Source organism: Pongo abelii, chromosome 3 (assembly GCF_028885655.2).
Source record: "Pongo abelii isolate AG06213 chromosome 3, NHGRI_mPonAbe1-v2.0_pri, whole genome shotgun sequence".
Classification (NCBI taxonomy): domain Eukaryota; kingdom Metazoa; phylum Chordata; class Mammalia; order Primates; family Hominidae; genus Pongo; species Pongo abelii.
In genome coordinates, this window is record NC_071988.2 from 93,293,398 (window position 1) to 93,313,381 (window position 19,984).

Here is a 19,984-nt window from a genome sequence, read left to right on the forward strand (position 1 = left end):
GAGAGGTCATCCCTGACTTGTGCCAGTTTTCAAAGGGAATGCTTCCAGTTTTTGCCCATTCAGCATAATACTGGCTGTGTGTTTGTCAAAAAATAGCTCTTATTATTTTGAGATACATTCCATCAATACCCAGTTTATTAAGAGTTTTTACCATGAAGCACTGTTGAATTTTGTCAAAGGCCTTTTCTGCATCTATTGAGATAATCATGTGGTTTTTGTCGTTGGTTCTGTTCATGTGATGGATTACATTTATTGATTTGCATATGTTGAACAAGCCTTGCATCCCAGGGATGAAGCAGACTTGATCATGGTGGATAAGCTTTTTGATGTGCTACTGGATTCTATTTGCCAGTATTTCATTGAGGATTTCTGGATCGATATTCACCAAGGATATTGGTCTAAAATTCTCTTTTTTTTGGGGAGGGGTCTCTGCCAGGCTTTGGCATCAGGATGATGCTGGCCTCATAAAATGAGTTAGAGAGGATTCCCTCTTTTTCTATTGATTGGAATAGTTTCAGAAGGTATAGTACCAGCTCCTCTTTGTATCTCTGGTAGAATTCAGCTGTGAATTCATCTGGTCCTGGACTTTTTTTGGTTGGTAAGCTATTAATTATTGCCTCAATTTCAGAGCCTGTTATTGGTCTATTCAGAGATTCAACTTCTTCCTGGTTTAGTCTTGGGAGGTGTATGTGTTGAGGAATGTATCCATTTCTTCTAGATTTTCTAGTTTATTTGCATAGAGGTGTTTATAGTATTCTCTGATGGTAGTTTGTATTTCTGTGGCATCGGTGGTGATATCCCCTTTATCATTTTTATTGCATCTATTTGATTCTTCTCTCTTTTCTCCTTTATTAGTGTTGCTAGTGGTCTATCAATTTTGTTGATCTTTAAAAAAAAACAGCTCCTGGATTCATTAATTTTTTGAAGGGATTTTTGTGTCTCTATCTCCTTCAGTTCTGCTCTGATCTTAGTTGTTTCTTGCATTCTGCTAGCTTTTGAATTTGTTTGCTCATGCTCCTGTAGTTCTTTTAATTGTGATGTTAGGGTGTGGATTTTAGATCTTTCCTGCTTTCTCTTGTAGGCATTTAGTGCTATAAATTTCCCTCTATACACTGCTTTAAATGTGTCCCAGAGATTCTGGTATGTTGTGTCTTTGTCCTCATTGATTTCAAAGAACATCTTTATTTCTGTGTTCATTTCGTTATTTACCCAGTATTCATTCAGTAGCAGGTTGTTCAGCTTCCATACAGTTGTGCTGTTTTGAGTGAGTTTCTTAATCCTGAGTTCTAATTTGATTGCACTGTGGTCTGAGTGACAGTTTGTTGTGATTTCTGTTCTTTTACATTTGTGAGGAGTGCTTTACTTCCAACTATGTGGTCAGTTTTGGAGTAAGTATGATGTTGTGCTGAGAAGAATGTATATTCTGTTGATTTGGGGTGGAGAGTTCTGTAGATGTCTATTAGGTCTGCTTGGTGCAGAGCTGAGTTCAATTCCTGGATATCCTTGTTAACTTTCTGTCTCGTTGATGTGTCTAATGCTGACAGTTGGGTGTTAAAGTCTCCCATTATTATTGTGTGGGAGTCTAAGTCTCTTTGTAGGTCACTCAGGACTTGCTTTATGAATCTGGGTGCTCCTGTATTGGGTGCATATATATTTAGGATAGTTAGTTCTTCTTGTTGAATTGATCCCTTTACTATTATGTAATGGCCTTCTTTGTCTCTTTTGATCTTTGTTGGTTTAAAGTCTGTTTTATCCAAGACTAGGGTTGCAACCCGTGCCTTTTTTTGTTTTCCATTTGCTTGGTAGATCTTCCTCCATCCCTTTCTTTTGATTCTATGTGTGTCTCTGCATGTGAGATGGGTCTCCTGGATACAGCACAGTGATGGGTCTTGACTCTATCCAATTTTCCAGTCTGTGTCTTTTAATTGGGGCATTTATCCCATTTACATTTAAGGTTAATAGTGTTATATTTGAATTTGATCCTGTCATTGGGCGAGAGTGTCCCGATTTTCCAGGTACAGTCTGTCATGGCTTCCCTTGGCTAGGAAAGGGAAATCCCCCGACCCCTTGTGCTTCCCAGCTGAGGCAATGCCCCACCCTGCTTTGGCTCACCCTCCGTGGGCTGCACCCTCTGTCCAACCAGTCCCAGTGAGATGAACCAGGTACCTCAGGTGGAAATGCAGAAATAACCCATCTTCTGCGTCTATCACACTGGGAGCTGCAGACCAGAGCTCTTCCTATTCGGCCATTTTGGAATGGAACCTGAGAATATCTACCTCTTTAAGAGCAACATACCTACCAAAGTTTCAGTAATAAGAAAATGAAACTATTGAATTTTCCATACTTTAAAAATAAATAATTGGAGATGGTAAAATTTCCCTATTTTTCACACTACAATATAGACGTTTCTCACAGCAGAAATGCAAATGAGCTAAAATAAATCTGAAATTTTATCTAGATTTTAAGATTGAAAATCATTCATCCATTCAGTCATTCACACATGTTGTTGAGCATTTATGATGTGCCAGATACTGGGCTGGGTTGGTAACATCTAAAACAAATTAGAAGTGCTGCTTCAGGAAGGCTACAATCTGGCGGAGCAGGCAAAGTCATTAACAAATATTTACAAATAATGCTTTCTAATAGGGGGCCAGTGTTTGACAGAATCAATTCTATCTATTAGGACAGGGAGTGGTGGATTCACAAAAGAGGTGAGACCTTCTGATTCCTTGAGGAGTCAGAAATTTACCCTTAGAAGAAACTAGGAAAAGGGCATCTCTTAAGACAAGTATATACTTATGGCATTGAAATAGAAGGCACTTGTTCAGAGAAGTGCAGAGAGGTAGTTCAGCTGGAACAAGGAAGGTGAAGTGGTACATTTGTCCACGAAGAGAGAGATTTATTATGAGAAATTGGCTCAGATAATTATCAAAACTGAGAAATCTCAGAATATGCCGCCTGTAAATTGGAGACCTCAGAAAGCCAGTGATATTATTCAGTCCAAGTCCCAAAGCCTGAGAACTAGGGATAGCCAATTGTGCAATTGGCCATTTGTGTAAATTGCATCCTGTGGGCAGGAGAAGATGATATGAGATGTCCTAGCTCAAGCAATGAGGCAGGGATAAAAGGGGGCAAATTCCTCCTTCCTCCACTTCTTGTTCTATTCAGGCCCTCAAAGGACTGGATGATGCCTACCCACACTGGGAGGGCAATCCACTTTACCGAATCCACAGATTAAGATGCTAATCTTATCCAGAAACAATTTTATAGGCGCATCCAGAAATCAGATTCAATCTCGGCACCCCTTGGCCCAGTCAAGTTGATAGATTAAATTAGCCATCACACTTTTGTAGCCGAGACTCTCAGTGCTCTGCCAGATCTCTTAAACTTTCAGTGGGTTCTGTCTTACATCCAACTGCCAGTATCTTCATCTCTGTATCTCAAATCCAAATTGTGCAAAGTCTCAGTTCCTAAGCAGAACAGACAAGAAATGCCAGATAATTAATACCCCTAGAAGTAGCCCTCAACTAAAATCTCATGAGAGTTGATGTACTCACCATTATCTCCCCTTGGGTTGCATAATTCTGCAACGAATGGTGTGATTCACATCCCTCACTATCTACCTTCCCATTAATGAATCACTTCTCTATACTTTCAGTTATCTATTGATATATGATGAACCACCCCCAAATCAAACCACTTACTGAGTTAAAATGACAGCAATATTTATTATGTCATGAATCTGTGATATGTACAGATTTAGAAAGTACAGCTTGTCTCTGTTCTACTTGATGTCAGGTGGAGCCACTTCAAGGTTAGGGCTGAAGCTTCTTTCACTCTCACATTTATACCTAGTCCAGGGACACTTGAATATGTGGGGGCTAAGAGAGCTTTGTTTCTACTGGTCTCTCCAAATGGGCTCTCCAGCAAGGCTACTTTAAAGTAACTGTACTTCTTATATGTCAGTTCAGGGCTCTGACAGTCTGTGTCCCAGAAGAGAGTACCAGCAAAAATCATGATGTGGTATCATTTTTGTTGCATTCTATTCATGAGATTGAGTCATCAATCCTTAGCCAAGAAGGGAATAGAATTTGGAAGCAATGTCAAAGAACTTGGAAATGTTTTAAAACTACCACATCTTTATTTTTTGCACTTGCACTCAAATGCTTTTTTTTCAGGGCTAGCTTTTGCAGGAAGCCAAACTAAAAAAACTTCCATGCTGATTTCTCCTGACTAAATCCTTTGACTAAATTTTACAGTTACATTCCAAAGCACCTACTGAACAACTTCAACTGCACATTCAACAAAAGGCACCTTAAATTAAACATGCCCAGAGACGAACTCATTATTCCAAGCCCCACACCATACACAAACAAAATAAAAGGCAGCTCTTTTTCTCATGCTCCCCAAATCAATGAAAGGCAGGACCACTCACTCAATTCAAACAAAAAACCTGAGCTTTATCCTTGAATCTTTTTTCTGTCAACTTTGCTGTCACTCTCCAAATTCTGTTATTTCTGAGTGCTAACTAGTTCTGAACCAGGCCACTGTCCTTTGCCAGTTGGAATACTGAGATTGTTTTCTAACTGGCCTTCGGGCTCAGGAAGCCAACCTCCAATTTATTTTTTTCTCATGGCAGCCCAAATAAGCTTCTTAAACTGTAAAAATGATCCTGCCTTTTACCATGTAAATCCTTCAATGAAGCCCCATTGCTCTTTAAATGAAGTCCAAATTTTTAGCAGAATTTTAGTAATTATTATACAGTTTTTAATATTTTTATATTTCTATTGACTTTCTCAGCAAGGACTATTCTCTATCTTGTTCATCTTTGCCTTCCTGAAAATATACACACAAATACATATATATGTATGTGTACAAATATATAAGTATATATACTCATATATGTACATTTATTAAACAAATATGTAAGTACATATATTTGTTATGAATACAAATACACAAATACATGTATTTGTTATAAATACAAATACACAAATACATGTATTTGTTATAAATACAAATACACAAATACATGTATTTGTTATAAATACAAATACACAAATACATGTATTTGTTATAAATACAAATACACAAATACATGTATTTGTTATAAATACAAATACACAAATACAAGTATTTGTTGTAAATACAAATACACAAATACAAGTATTTGTTGTAAATACAAATACACAAATACATGTATTTGTTGTAAATACAAATACACAAATACATGTATTTGTTGTAAATACAAATACACAAATACAAGTATTTGTTGTAAATACAAATACACAAATACATGTATTTGTTGTAAATACAAATACACAAATACATGTATTTGTTGTAAATACAAATACACAAATACATGTATTTGTTGTAAATACAAATACACAAATACATGTATTTGTTGTAAATACAAATACACAAATACATGTATTTGTTGTAAATACAAATACATAAATACATGTATTTGTTGTAAATACAAATATATAAATACATGTATTTGTTGTAAATACAAATATATAAAACCTATATGCACAGATATACATATGTACTTTTATATTTGTTCATTATTACTTTTATTGTTAATAGTGTCTGCTATACTTCATTTATTAAAATTTTGAGTTAAAATTTATCTCATATATCAATATATGTACTTATATATTTGTTTAATAAGTAAATGAAACAATAATATCCAAAACCCTATTAGTTGGTATTCAAAAAGAGCAAAATACATAAGTTTGTGTCTATGAAATTACCCATAATTTCAGGACAGGTGATTGGGAGGATTCTCGGATTAGAAGACTGGAAAAACACTTGAAGGGGAAGAGAGAAGATCTTACACATGAAAGAGTTATAAAGAATGACAACAGAGCAGTGAAAGCCCAAGCTAACTAGTCATTCTATGAAGATAAGTTAGATAAGTTAATTTGGAGTTGCTGCTCAGCCACTTAAAGCTCTACATTTTCTTATCTACAGATCTGGAATGTAACAATTTTCATAACATTTCAGTTTTATGGAGTCATAAAAATCAAAGAAGATTACATAGGTAATAGTTACTTTGAAAAAATATAAAATGTTACACAGTTGCATAATAGTGTGATTATCTTATGATTAACATAATGAAATTCAATAATAATAACAAGATCCACAATATCAAAATCATAGTAAAATGAATCAGGCTTACTCTACATACTGACGCTGAATTTTTATACTCACCAGAGGACATAGAATGTTAGGAAGGCTCATAATCAGAACTCACAATGAATACTCTCAGATTTTTACAGCTGTAAAGCAAATCAGCAAAACACTTAGTGGCTTCAAACAATATTGGTTTATTACATCTCATGATTTTGTGGGTTAACTGGGCACCTCTTTGTTCACCCTCCTGCTCCGTGTGTTATAACTGGAATCACTCATGTTGCAGCATTATTCTGGGAGCTAAACTGGGGCTGGAACATCCAAAATGGCTAAGCTCTTATCTCCCAGAATCTTTCTCTACCTGCCTTTCATCTAATTCAAGCTTCTTGGAAATTGAAGGCTGGATTTCAAGAGGAAGCATTCCAGAAGGACCTGCCCCACATGCAAGTGTATAAAAAGCTTCTGCTTGCATCATGTTTGCTAATATCCTACTGGTCAAAGCAAGTTACACAGATAATGTGTAGGGGACCATACAAGAGCCTGAGGGATAAAAGGTTCATTGATTGGTACAGATCAGCAGTCTACCACAGCCTAACAGAGCTACCCATCTAAAAAGGACACTGTAGAGGCTGAGTTTGAGCTCTGAAGCAAGACTACTTGCGTTAAAATCCTGTGTAATTATTGGTAAGATTTTTACATTTTCCAAGTCTGTTTTCCCATCTTTTAAGCAAGGAGACTTAAAGAGACGGTCCATGCAAATTAATGGAACAGAGTCTGAAACGGTTTTAGGCATTCATGTTCATTATTACTTTTTATTATTAATAGTGTCTGCTATACTCCATTTGTTCAAATTTTGAATTAAAATTTATCTCTTATCAATTACAGAAAATGACAAAGCATGCCTTTCTACTACAACTTTCTATATTTTTGAGGGGACTGTGGGGTGAAAGGCCTGTAACTACATTAATAAATTTGGTGTATGACTTGGTCAGAATTGATGAAGCAGTGCCTCATTTATATTTGTCTTTAATTGCAGGTTCCGGTGTGTGGTCTACCCTTTTAAACCAAAGTTCACTATCAAGACAGCGTTTGTCATTATTATGATCATCTGGGTCCTAGCCAGCACCATTATGTCTCCATCTGCAGTAATGTTACATGTGCAAGAAGAAAAATATTACCGAGTGAGACTCAACTCCCAGAATAAAACCAGTCCAGTCTACTGGTGCCGGGAAGACTGGCCAAATCAGGAAATGAGGAAGATCTACACCACTGTGCTGTTTGCCAACATCTACCTGGCTCCCCTCTCCCTCATTGTCATCATGTATGGAAGGATTGGAATTTCACTCTTCAGGGCTGCGGTTCCTCACACAGGCAGGCAGAACCAGGAGCAGTGGCACGTGGTGTCCAAGAAGAAGCAGAAGGTCATTAAGATGCTCCTGATTGTGGCCCTGCTTTTTATTCTCTCATGGCTGCCCCTGTGGAGTCTAATGATGCTCTCAGACTACGCTGACCTTTCTCCAAATGAACTGCAGATCATCAACATCTACATCTACCCTTTCGCACACTGGCTAGCATTCGGCAACAGCAGTGTCAATCCCATCATTTATGGTTTCTTCAATGAGAATTTCCGCCGTGGTTTCCAAGAAGCTTTCCAGCTCCAGCTCTGCCAAAAAAGAGCAAAGCCGATGGAAGCTTTTGCCCTAAAAGCTAAAAGCCATGTGCTCATAAACACATCTAATCAGCTTGTCCAGGAATCTACATTTCAAAACCCTCATGGGGAAAACTTGCTTTATAGGAAAAGTGCTGAAAAACCCCAACAGGAATTAGTGATGGAAGAATTAAAAGAAACTACTAACAGCAGTGAGATTTAAAAAGAGCTAGTGTGATAATCCTAACTCTACTATGCATTATATATTTAAATGCCATTGCTTTTTGTGGCTTTGCGCTTCAAATTTTTCAAAGAATGTTCTAAATAAAACATTTACTGAAAGCCCTCTCTGGCAAAAAAAGAAAAATAAACAAAAATGGTCATAAGATCATAAACAATCTTATGTTGTATAAAAATACGTAGAGTGACTTAGACATGTTTGCATGAATAAATATATTTCTAGAGAACAGTTTACAAAGCCTCATCTTTCCCAACTTAACCATTTGTGTATGCGTCAAATCAAGCCTGCATGCGTGTATGCATGTGTGTGTGTATTTTCCCCAAATGGTGATGATGAGCAGTGCTTTGCGTGCAACTAGATTTTATCAATTTCTCCTTTGATTTTGGATTTAAAATTTTAGATTACAAGACTATTACTCTGGTTATGTTTATAAACTGTACTTGGTTTTCTAAGAAATACATTCGACCACATGAAATTCTCTGCTGTTGTTTTCTCATTTCCATTACTTCATTTTGGTTAATCTACAAAGGCAAGATATTATAGGTCCATGGGTAATTATATCACAGAGGCCCTCACTTCCTGTGTGTTAGAACTGTAGTATCAAATAAAGTGACACATATTTCTTTATGTTTAAAAGTTGATTTTTTAAAAAGAGTACAAAGGAGTTTTTGTTGGCTTTTTCATATTTTCATAAGTGAAGTTTATGCCCTAGTTGAACACACATTTGTTACAGAGCTGATTGAGGACCCCAACTTGACCCCTTTTTCTAACAGAATCTCTGATGTAAAGAAGCAAACCCTTTAATAATGCAGCAGTTAGCAGAAAAACAGCATCTTTCTTTGAAGTGTTTAATCATAGATGTTTAACAATTATCGTAAGGCTCTCACATAGAGAGCAAGAACAATTATTTCAAGTCTTCTACTGAGCACATTTAAATCCAGCACCCTGGGTTTAGTAAATTAATATTATTGTTTAAAAGTGAGTTGACAACCCCTGGATTCAGCTATGTTAGAATTATCTAATGATAATGGTTGTCAATGTTAGCTTTTATTCTAGGATGAGGTAAATCTCTAGAAAATTGGAAATTATAACAAAATAAACAGTTTGGCAAATAAAAATAAATTTCTAGAATTGAAGTTACTTTAGTTTTTTCAGTCATTTTTGTGGTTCAAACTAAAAGCATTTGCTATGGTTTGGATGTGGTTTGTCTCCATCAAAACTCATGGTAAAATTTGATTCCTAGTGTGGCAGTGTGGGAAGCTGGAACCTAGAGGGAGGTGATCAGATCATGGGGACACCACCCTCATTAATAGATTAATGTCATTTCACAGGAGTGAGTTCTCACTCTTCTGAAACTGGATTCATTATGGCAAAAGTGGGTTGTTGTAAAGCAAGGTTCTTCTCATATTTTGTCTCTTTGGACATGCCTGCTCACTTGTCTGCTTGTCTGCCACGTTGTAACATAGGACATGGCCCTCACCAGAAGCCAAGCAGGTGCCAGTGCCATGCTCTTAAACTTTCCAGTCACCACAATTGTGAGCCAAATAAACCTCTTTTCTTTGTAAATTGCAAAACCTCAGAATTCCGTTATAGCAACACTAAATAGAATAAAATTTTCCACATTCTAGTCTTTTGAGAAATAATTGTAGAGTTTTTTGTTTATTTGTTTGTTTTTGGTTTTTTGGGTTTTTTTTTTATGAAGTCTCTCTCTGTTGCCCAGGCTGGAGTGCAGTGGTGTGATCTCGGCTGAATGCAACCTCCACCTCCCAGGTTTAAGTAATTCTCCTGCCTCAGCCTCCCCAGTAGCTGGGATTATAGGTGCACACCACTGCACCTGGTTAATTTTAATTTTTGCTTTTTTTTTTTTTTTTTTTGAGACGGAGTCTCACTCTGTCGCCCAGACTGGAGTGCAGTGGCATGATCTCGGCTCACTGCAAGCTCCGCCTCCCAGGTTCATGCCATTCTCCTGCCTCAGCCTCCCAAGTAGCTGGGACTACAGGCACCCACCACCACGCCTGGCTAATTTTTTGTATTTTTAGTAGAGACAGGGTTTCACCGTGTTAGCCAGGAAGGTCTCGATCTCCTGACTACGTGATCAGCCCGCCTGGGCCTCCCAAAGTGCTGGTATTACAGGCGTGAGTCACCACACCTGGCCTAATTTTTGCATATTTTTAGTAGAGACGGGGTTTCGCCATGTTGGCCACGCTGGTCTTGAACTCTTGACTTCAGGTGATCCACCCACCTCGGCCTCCCAAAGTGCTGGGACTATAGGTGTTAGCCACCACACCCAGCCAATTGTTGAATTTTTAGTTGAATTGAGCTATGTGTTATTTGAATATACAAGTGTTATTTCCTACAATTATGAAGGGCAACTCTTAAAAGTTGTAGGTACAGAATTTGACCATATATTCTTTTATCTTGATTTACTGAAGTACTATTTACAGTCAGTGTACTCAGGCATAGAAGATTATTTTGATATAGACTATCACTTTCTTATGGGCCTCCTCACACAGATACACATTCTGTCAGCACTTGAAACTCATTATCACCAAATTGCATGTCCTCCCATTCATCTGCCTGCTTTTATCACCTTCTATTCCCTGTTTTATCTTCCCTAATGGTTACAAAACTCTCCTTACTGCATCTTATCCTGATGTTCAGTCTTGCATCTTTTAATTATTTCTATAGTTGGCAAAGGCATGTTCCTGAACTGGAGGACTAATTTGCTTTCTTTCATTAATAAATAGTTTGACAAATATAAGTAAGTCTCTGGGAGTCTATCTACTATATTTCTTATAATAGCTCTCTCTTTTTTTATAATAGGCTCTCTGCCTCTTAAAAGATGTGCATTTTAAAAGCCCACCATGGACTGGCCCTCTTCTCCTGGTTATATCTCTGACACAAATTGTTTTCAAAACTCAAGTCAGAAATGGTCAGCCTAGATTGTTGTGTTTTTTCTCATTTATTACTTATTCACTGCTTTACTCCCTTATTTGACTGTCTATATTTTGTCCAAGATCTGTTAAAAAGCCACCTCTCTCAGAAGTCTGCATTCTTACAGCAGAAATTGTTACTCTTTTATAAGTACTATGTACCTCTTATATATGACAACCTAACATGTAATTGCTTTGTCTTGTGCTTGCAACTAGAATATAAATTTCTTAAGGGCGTGATGAATTAGGCCTTTCTCACCTTTAGATTCCCTACAGTGTGGATCACAGTAATAGGCAGTAGATACATATATGCTAGATAATTGCCACAGGCAAAAACCATCTGTCATGTTGCTTAAGAGGAATGTCTAATTCTGAACAAGTAGAATTTTGCATACAGATTCTAGTACACCTGTTACAGAAAAAGGAGAGGTTTTCTATGAATTGAAACAACAAAATAACACATAAAGAAAGCTAAAATGTCTTGAACATGCACAGTCACTAAGATTTAGGTTATATAGTGATACATGATTTGCTACCTAATAGCTTAGTGCTTTGTACAAACAAATTTCCTATGCCTGAATTTTCTTATCTGTAATATGGGAATAACAATAGCTCCTTCCTCCTGGTATGCTGTGAGTATTAAATGATTGGAGGAGGTTTGTATAATAAAAAGCAGAGAAACTATAACTTAGCAAAGGCTAAATGATTGTTGCTGTCTTGATGATAGTGAAAAGTATTAATAGGAGTAGTCGTTATAATAGTCTCAAGCCCATGCTAGGTTATATTTTACATGTTTGATAACCCTTACTAGAGCACTTCAAGGTATGTATTATTCCCATTTACAGATGAGAGTATCAAGTCTAAGAGAAGCTGGTTTACCCAAAGTCATGAAGCTTGAAAATGGTACAAACAAGTTTGTAACTCAGAAACATATAATTCCAGAACGTTATTTTTTCCTTCTATATCATATCATCTGTGTGTTATGATGAACTTATTTTGGACTACCTCTTAACCACCTCTCCTTTTTCTGTAAAAATTGCCATTTTTCTAATTGTAAAATAATACCTGGGCTACTTGTAGAATTTGTGAGAAACACAGAATAGTACAAAGAAGAGAATAAAATTACACATAATCCCTCTAGCAAGAAGGAAAAAAAACACACTGAAAACACATATTTCAACTAACACTTACTTCAGCACCCTGTATATAAAATTTGCCAATAATGATTATTTCCTAAAGTAGATTCCTAGCAGGAAAATTACTAGGAAGAGCATTTTTGTAATACTTTTGATATGCACCTTAAGTTATTTTTGAAACTATTAATATAAAATTCCAATTTTGTGGCTGATCATCTCACAGTATCCTTAACACATTAAGTTTTTCTTCAACTTTGCTACTATTATTTGTGAAAAATCAGTTAAATTTGTTGTTTTGATTACTAGTGTAGTTGAACATTGCTCTGTTTCTTACTAATTTATATTTCTTCCTCTTCCTATTCTTTGGCCATTTTCCCTGTGTATTTTTTTCCTTTTGTATTTTTATTCATTGCTACACATTTTTGTATTTAAGGTATAGCATCTTCAATAAAAGGTAGAATAATCTTTTTAAAAACCAAGTTAGATGTCACTTTCTCATTTCAAAGGCATCAATAGTTTCCTCTCAAATTAGGAAAGAAACAAACTCCTAGGCTTACATATATTTACTTTTTCTGCCCTTGCCTACCTCTTAACCTCATCTTGAACTCAACACTCATCATTCATACAGACTGTCTCTTCCTCTGACATCGGCCAAGCCCTTTGCTGCTTCTGTGTTGTGCACCTGTGTTCTTCCTGCCAGGAGTGTCCTCCCCATTTACCTTCACATATTGGCTCCCCCTTAGCCTTCAGTGTTCAACTGAAACCCCACCTGAGCCTTGCCTATTTCCTGCATAGCTCTTCTAATTATCTGCAGTAATCTTCAAAATTTATTGAATTACTGGTTTAATATCTATCCCCTACCAAGAAGCAAAATCCGTAAAGGCAAGGATTTTTGTCTTGTTTATCATTGTATCATTCAGTGTCTAAGAGAGTGTGTGGCTCATAATGGACACATGATAAATATTTGAGCAAATTAACTGGTTACAAATATTACCAGTTTTTAATTTTCATTAAATTTATTTATGAATATGTGTTATTTTATTTTTAAATATTGAAATAATTCAGAACATAATAGAAACATTAAGTAATATACAAAAGAAGATGAAATAAAATAAAATAAAATCATTCTTTATTCTGCTGTCACTTACTGATAATCATTCTTGCTGTCATTTGGGGAGCAAGGGTACATGCTTTCTTTCACTATGATTCTGAGGCATACACTTTATTACCTTTTTATGTAACTTAGCGTATCAAGGACATGTTTTATGTTGTTTAGTAGTCATCAAAATATTTTATTTTCATTCCACTTCCATTATTTATTGAGTTTCTTCCCTGTACCTGGAAATGTAAATTATTTCTTACATTTTATAAAATGATACAGTTATTTACACCTTGTAAAATACTGGGCATATTTATAATAATCTTTATCGGGGAACCTGCCCCGATATTTACGTGGTTCTTTTCTATTTTCCTCAAGCATCAGCCAGCTTGAGAAATAAAGGGACAGAGTACAAAAGAGAGAAATTTTAAAGCTGGGCATCTCGGGGAGACATCACATGTCAGTAGGTTCCGTGATGCCCCACAAGCTGCAAAAACCAGCAAGTTTTTATTAGGGAGTTTCAAAAGGGGAGGGAGTGTGCGAATAGGTGTGGGTCACAGACATCAAGTACTTTACAAGGTAATGGAATATCACAAGGCAAGTGGAGGCAGAGCGAGATCACAGGACCACAGGACCGGGTGAAATTAAAATTGCTAATGGAGTTTTGGGCACCATTGTCATTGATAACATCTTATCAGGAGACAGAGTTTTCAGATCAACCGGTCTGACCAAAATTTATTAGATGGGAATTTCCTCTTCCTAATAAGCCTGGGAGCGCTATGGGAGACTGGAGTCTATTTCACCTCTGCAGTCTCGACCTTAAGAGACAGGCTCACCTGGGGGTGCTGTTTATAAGCCTATACCTCCAGGCACGTATTCTCTTTCTCAGGGATGTTCCATGCTGAGAAAAAGAATTCAGCGATATTTCTTCCATTTGCTTTTGAAAGAAGAGAAATATGGCTCTGTTCTGTCCGGCTCACCGGTGGTCAGAGTTTAAGGTTATCTTTCTTATCCCCTGAACAATTGCTGTTATCCTGTTCTTTTTCCAAGGTGCCCACATTTCATATTGCTCAAACACACATGCTGTACAATCTGTGCAGTTAATGCAATTATTACAGGGTCCTGAGGCAATATACATCCTCCTCAGCTGACAGGATTAAGATATTAAAGTAAAGACAGGCATAGGAAATCACAAGGGTATTGACTGGGGAAGTGATAAGTGTCCATGAAATCTTTACAATTTATATTTAGAGATTGCAGTAAAGACAGGCATAAGAAATTACAAAAGTATTAATTTGGGGAACTAATAAATGTCCATGAAATCTTCACAATCCACGTTCTTCTGCCATGGCTTCAGCCAGTCCCTCCGTTTAGGGTCCCTGACTTCCTGCAACACATCTTAGAACAGACTTGCAAGAAATTCAATTGCTTGGCCAAAAATGCATGTACATTTCTTAATGTTTTAATGCAGGTTATCAAATATTTCTTGAAAAGATTTTTAACATTTAATACGTCACTTAGTGAGGTAAAACTTTGTTCACTCACTTACTCTCAAATACTACACATTCCATAAAACTAGTTGTTTTGCCAATTTGATAAGAAAGAGCTTGTATCCCCATATGTATTGCTACACAATTGAACATTAAAAAATAATCTACATTTAATTTGATTAATTTGTATTCATTTGTCTTCACTTGTATTCATTTGCATTTCCACCTTAGTCAATTCCCTCTTCATGGTTTTTGCCCACATCTCCATTTATTTTTCTTAGCAACTTGTAAACACACCCTCTAATTCAAGATATCAATCTTTGACTAGCAGGCAGATAGCCACATTTTCCTTTATTCAACATGCACCTGTGTGCACATGTATGCATACAGATATGAGGGTAAAGACCTCAGCCTTGAAAGAGTTTTTTTTTTAAGTGACTTAAAGAAGATAGATAATTATATCTCTCTTATAAAATTATACCTGATAGGAGTGGTCTAGTTTAGCATAGACTTTATTTAGAAACCTAGATTCCTTCCTTCTGACTGCTAAAGAGCAGGAATCAGCAAACTACCCTCAAATCTGGCCCTCCACCGCATTTTGGCAAGTACAATCTTATTAGAACACAGCTCTGCCCATTTTATGTATATATTGTCTATAGCTGCCTTTGTGCTAGAATGGAAGATCTGAGTAATTGACACAGAGACCATCCAGTTGACAAAGACTAAAATATTTACTATCTGAATAATTATGGAAAATTAGTTAATTTCTCCACAGAGTTTTGTTCTTGTCTCCATGGTCACAACTAACCAATAGGCACATCCATGTATAAGAACACAGGGAGGGAAAGGAAGAGCTCTAGGGCAGGTAGTGGGTCTTTAAATTGTGGAAAACCTGGAGAGCGTACAAGTCATTGCTGCTTATACACAGTTAGCCAAATGTACTCACATAGCCACGCCAATCTTCAAGGATAGCTGGGACCCACTACTAGGGCAGGTAGGGGGTCTTTAAATTGTGGAAAACCTGGAAAGTATACAAATCATTGTTGTTTATATACAGTTAGCGAAATTTACTCACATAGCCACACCAATGTTCAAGGACACCTGGGAAATGTAGTCTTCAGGTAAGCAGCCATGTGCCCAGTCTAAATTCTACTACTATAGAAAAAAGAGAGAACAGATTGTTTACATTTTTACATTATCAAATATACTATTTTTTATTTTTGAAATCATTTTTTAATTTTGATTTCAGAAAGTACTTTCAAGTCTTTACACAAGACATTTGCTTTCTGTGGTAGGTAAAATAATAGTTTCCTCCCTTCCAAGATATCTATGTCTAAATCCCTGGCATTTCTAAGTATGTTACTGTATTTGACAAAAGAAACTTTGCAGATGTACTTAAGCTAAGAATCTAGAAATGAAAAAATCATTCTGGATTATTTAGGTAGACCTAACATAATCATAAGGGTACTTCTAAGCATAAGAAAGATAGAGAAGGGAGAGGCAAAAGAAACTCTGACTATAACAGAGATCAGACTGGCACAATTTGAGAAAAATTGAAACCTGTCTTTGAATGTGTGGGAAAGGGACATGAATCGAGGAATGTGAGTGGCCTCTAGAGATGGAAAAGGCAAGGAAATGGGTTTTCCTCTAGAGCTTCCGGAAAGAAATACAGCCCTGATGATGACTTGATTTTAGCCCAGTAAGGCCTATGTTGGACTTATAACCTATGGGACTGTAAGAATATATATTTGTGCTGTTTTGACACCCTAAGTTTGTGGTAATTTGTTGTGGCCATAATAGAAAATGAATGCAGACCCTGGTGCCTGGAAGTGAGAAGCCACAGTGACAATAAGTAGGTGTAAGTGGCTTGAAATATGGCAATGAAGTGGGGTTGGAAGAATTCTGAGGATCCCGATAGACTAAGCCTAGATCTTTTTGAACAGGCTGTTGGTAAAAATATGGATATTAGCAATTCTGTTAGTGAAAACTGAGAAGGAAATAAGAGCCAGGAGAGAGAAAAATATTTATCACTTTAGAGAATACCTACATTGTCATGAAAAGGCTTTTCTTAGTAGAAAAGTGGATGTTTAAGACACTGCTTGTACAGACTCAGAAGGAAATGAGGGGCATGTTAGGGAAATTTGAGGAAAGGACAGCCTTGTTACATAGTGGCAGAGGTTTAATAGAATTAGGTCTTGTCATTTTGTGGAAATTAGAACTTGGATATTTAGCTGAGAAAATTTTTGAGCAAAATATTGTAGGCATGGCTTGGTTGCTTCTTGTTGATTATAGTAAAATTCAAGGGGAAATAAATTAAGGGAAGAATGGTCTTTAATAAACGAAAACATGTTTTGATAGTTTGAGAACTTCTAAGACTATTCCGATTGCAAAAAATGAAATTAAGAGAGTCACTGTCAGAAAAGTATGCTATATGAAAAAAATCCAGGGTATGTTTGGATAATCTTTTGCTAAATTTCAGAAAAACAAAAGATCAGAGTATTCAGAGAGTAAGGATGTGACTCATAGATACCTTTAGCCATCTCAGCAGAAGCCAAAAATGGAAATGGGATTATCTTTGAAAAATCTGTTGAGGATCCTCTTGTCTAATAGAATTTAATCTGTGGCCTACATAGGAGACCCACCAAGTTTTTGAGAATGTTATATCAGCAGAAAACACTACCTGATTAGACTAAAAATGACTGAGAGGGGATGACATGAAAGAAGGCTCTCAAACCCCCAAAATTCTATAGGCAAAAAACAAACTGATAAAACTCTTCAACTGTAAAAGGTGATACTTTTCATGAATAAGGGAAGATGACAATAAGGACAGAGTCGAAAACTCAAAAGGCAAAGCCATGAGCCCACATAAAAGAGCTAAGAGCTTAGAGGGCAGAGCCAAGAGCTCAGAGGGAATCAAAACCACAAGCCACAGAAGATTATTCCTAGGGCTTAGAACCTAATGGAATTTGCATCACTGGATTTAAAAAAATACTTGGGATCAGTGACTCCTATTTTTCCTTCCATTTTCTCCCGTTTTGAGCAGGAATGCTTGTAAATGTTATACTATGCCGGCCCTATTATTGTATTTTAGAAGCAGGTAACCTGCTTGTTTGGTTTATACGTCCACAGATGGAGAGGAATTGTGCCACTAAGTGCCACTAAGTTTGTGATCTTTTTTTTATGGGAGAAATATAAAAAGAATACACTTCATCTTCTTTTTTAAAAAATCAATTATTTGATTTGTTTGAAGTGTACATTTTTGTAAGGAAAAATATTTTCTATACTTTTTAATAGGTTCTTTCATTCAATGATATCTCTGCCTGGCTTGCGTTATAACTGGTTAAGGAATTCTAGTTTGAATCTGCCTTCTCTCTTAGGTAATATTTACCAAGCATCCAGCGACAGCCGCTCCACCTGGTGGTTGCTTGTATTGCTCCCATGCTTAGGGATTGTGCTGTAGTGCATTTCCTTTCTCTGGATAGCGAATGCTGGTGGTTAGTGGAACATGGCTTATACCATATACACATTAAACATATGTTCAATTCAGCAAACCAGACATTAAAAATACATACATTAAAAAATCCAAAAATTCAGCTTGAATGAATTTACATAGAAAGTTACAATTTGAAGACTATAAGAAGCTGCATGAATTTCAGAATAGGAATGTTTTATGTTTTATAGTTGTTGATCATAATATAGAAAGAGGATAACCGTAGTCTTTCCAGTGGCTAATGCCTCACATGGCCCACAGGTATGGTAGTGTGGCAGTTAAAACCAAAGATACCAGAGCAGGACAGAGAGGTTCCAAACAAGGATTCATTGCTTGTTATCAGCTGCATGATTATGGGCAAGGTATTTAAACCTTCTGTGCATCAGTGTCCTCATTCGTAAAATGAGGTGATAATAGTACCTATTTGCAAATTGTTCTTAAATGAGTTATACAAAGCATTTGAAACTGCTTGGTCTTCATATAATTATGTCTGCAATTGCACATGCCACATATTCAGGTAGGAAAAGCCAAATTTAAAAATATTGAATAAAAAAATAAAAGTCAAGAAAGTTTCTTTACCTGATAAATTAGCCCTGAGTAGTGACTTTGTGTAAGCTTTCACCTGTCACAGAGTGATCGTTATAGAAGATGACATATATGTAGCATATAAATGCTAATTAAGGTTAAAATGGAAAAAAATTAATAATGGTGAAAATCTCAATCCTGCAGGAATGACAGTGGACTAACAATGGACTATGTATCATTGCTTAATATATATCAAATGTTTTTTTCATTTATTGTTTTCCTCTTTTATACTGTGGGCTTTTGAGGAAAAATCATATGCTTTTAAATCTTTGTATCTTTAGCACTCAGCATATTGCCTTAAAGATATAAGTGAATAATCATTGATTTTGAGTAAATTGAATGTCAGAACAAGTGTTGTAACTTATGAACTTGTTACTCTAATATCTGCATTGCCTCTTGGATAAAACATTATGATCTGTGATTGTGGATTGGAATAAAATAAATAAAACTTCTGTCCAATCAGAATTCTTGGTTTTCTATTAAATATTTCTTGTAAGCAAATATATTTTTCTTATGGAAGAACTCACAATGATACTTTACTTATTACCAAAGCATAATGATAGTGAGTAGATTTCAGATAAAGAACTTTGCCAGGAACTATATTACCAGCATTTTTTCTATTAGTTTCTTAATATTGATTTCAATTTTCTAAAAGCATATCTCTAAAAATTTGGAATCTCTATTTGAAAAACTATTTTTTAAGTATCACAACAGAATAGTACTTATTTTAAAATTATAGTCATTAGACATTTATTCCATATAAAAATTTTCAGACAAAGCCAAATAGTTTTATTATTTAAGTTTGCCGTATTAAGGAAATCAAGCCAAAAATCCTTAGTGGTACCACTCTTAACAAGAGCTATGAACTGCTGATGTTCCTTAAATCTTCACAGCATCACCATGTATTAGCCATTAGTATGCCCATTTTGATGAAGAACTGACCTTATACATGTTAAGAAGATTGTCCAAAGTCACAAAACAAGTGAGCAGTAGAGCCAAACTATAATCATGTCAACATTTAATGAGTTTTTATAATGAGCCAGATACTGTGCTATGGTCTTTATAGGCATTGGATCGTAATCCTTATATGCTATGAGGTGGGTATTATCACTAAGCACTTTTCAGGTAGATGCAGAAGCTGAAGCATAGAAATACTAATATCAAAATAGGGCAGTAATTTAAAATGTTTGTTAAGTGTTGAGACGGTCTTCTTTGCATCCCAGC

General features: G+C 36.1%; 1 protein-coding gene across 3 annotated transcripts in view; it reads left to right on the forward strand.

Annotated features, from left to right (window-relative positions):
- The window catches only part of NPFFR2 (neuropeptide FF receptor 2), a 105,351-nt gene extending 96,849 nt beyond the window's left edge, over positions 1-8,502 (forward strand). For all 3 annotated transcript variants that reach the window (XM_024246175.2, XM_024246174.2, XM_002814848.4), the window contains one exon: positions 7,175-8,502. In XM_024246175.2, the coding sequence (XP_024101943.2) occupies positions 7,175-8,009 (835 nt within the window). In that variant the 3' untranslated portion in view covers positions 8,010-8,502. The remainder of the gene's footprint in view (positions 1-7,174) is intronic.
- The last annotated feature ends 11,482 nt before the right edge of the window (positions 8,503-19,984 follow it).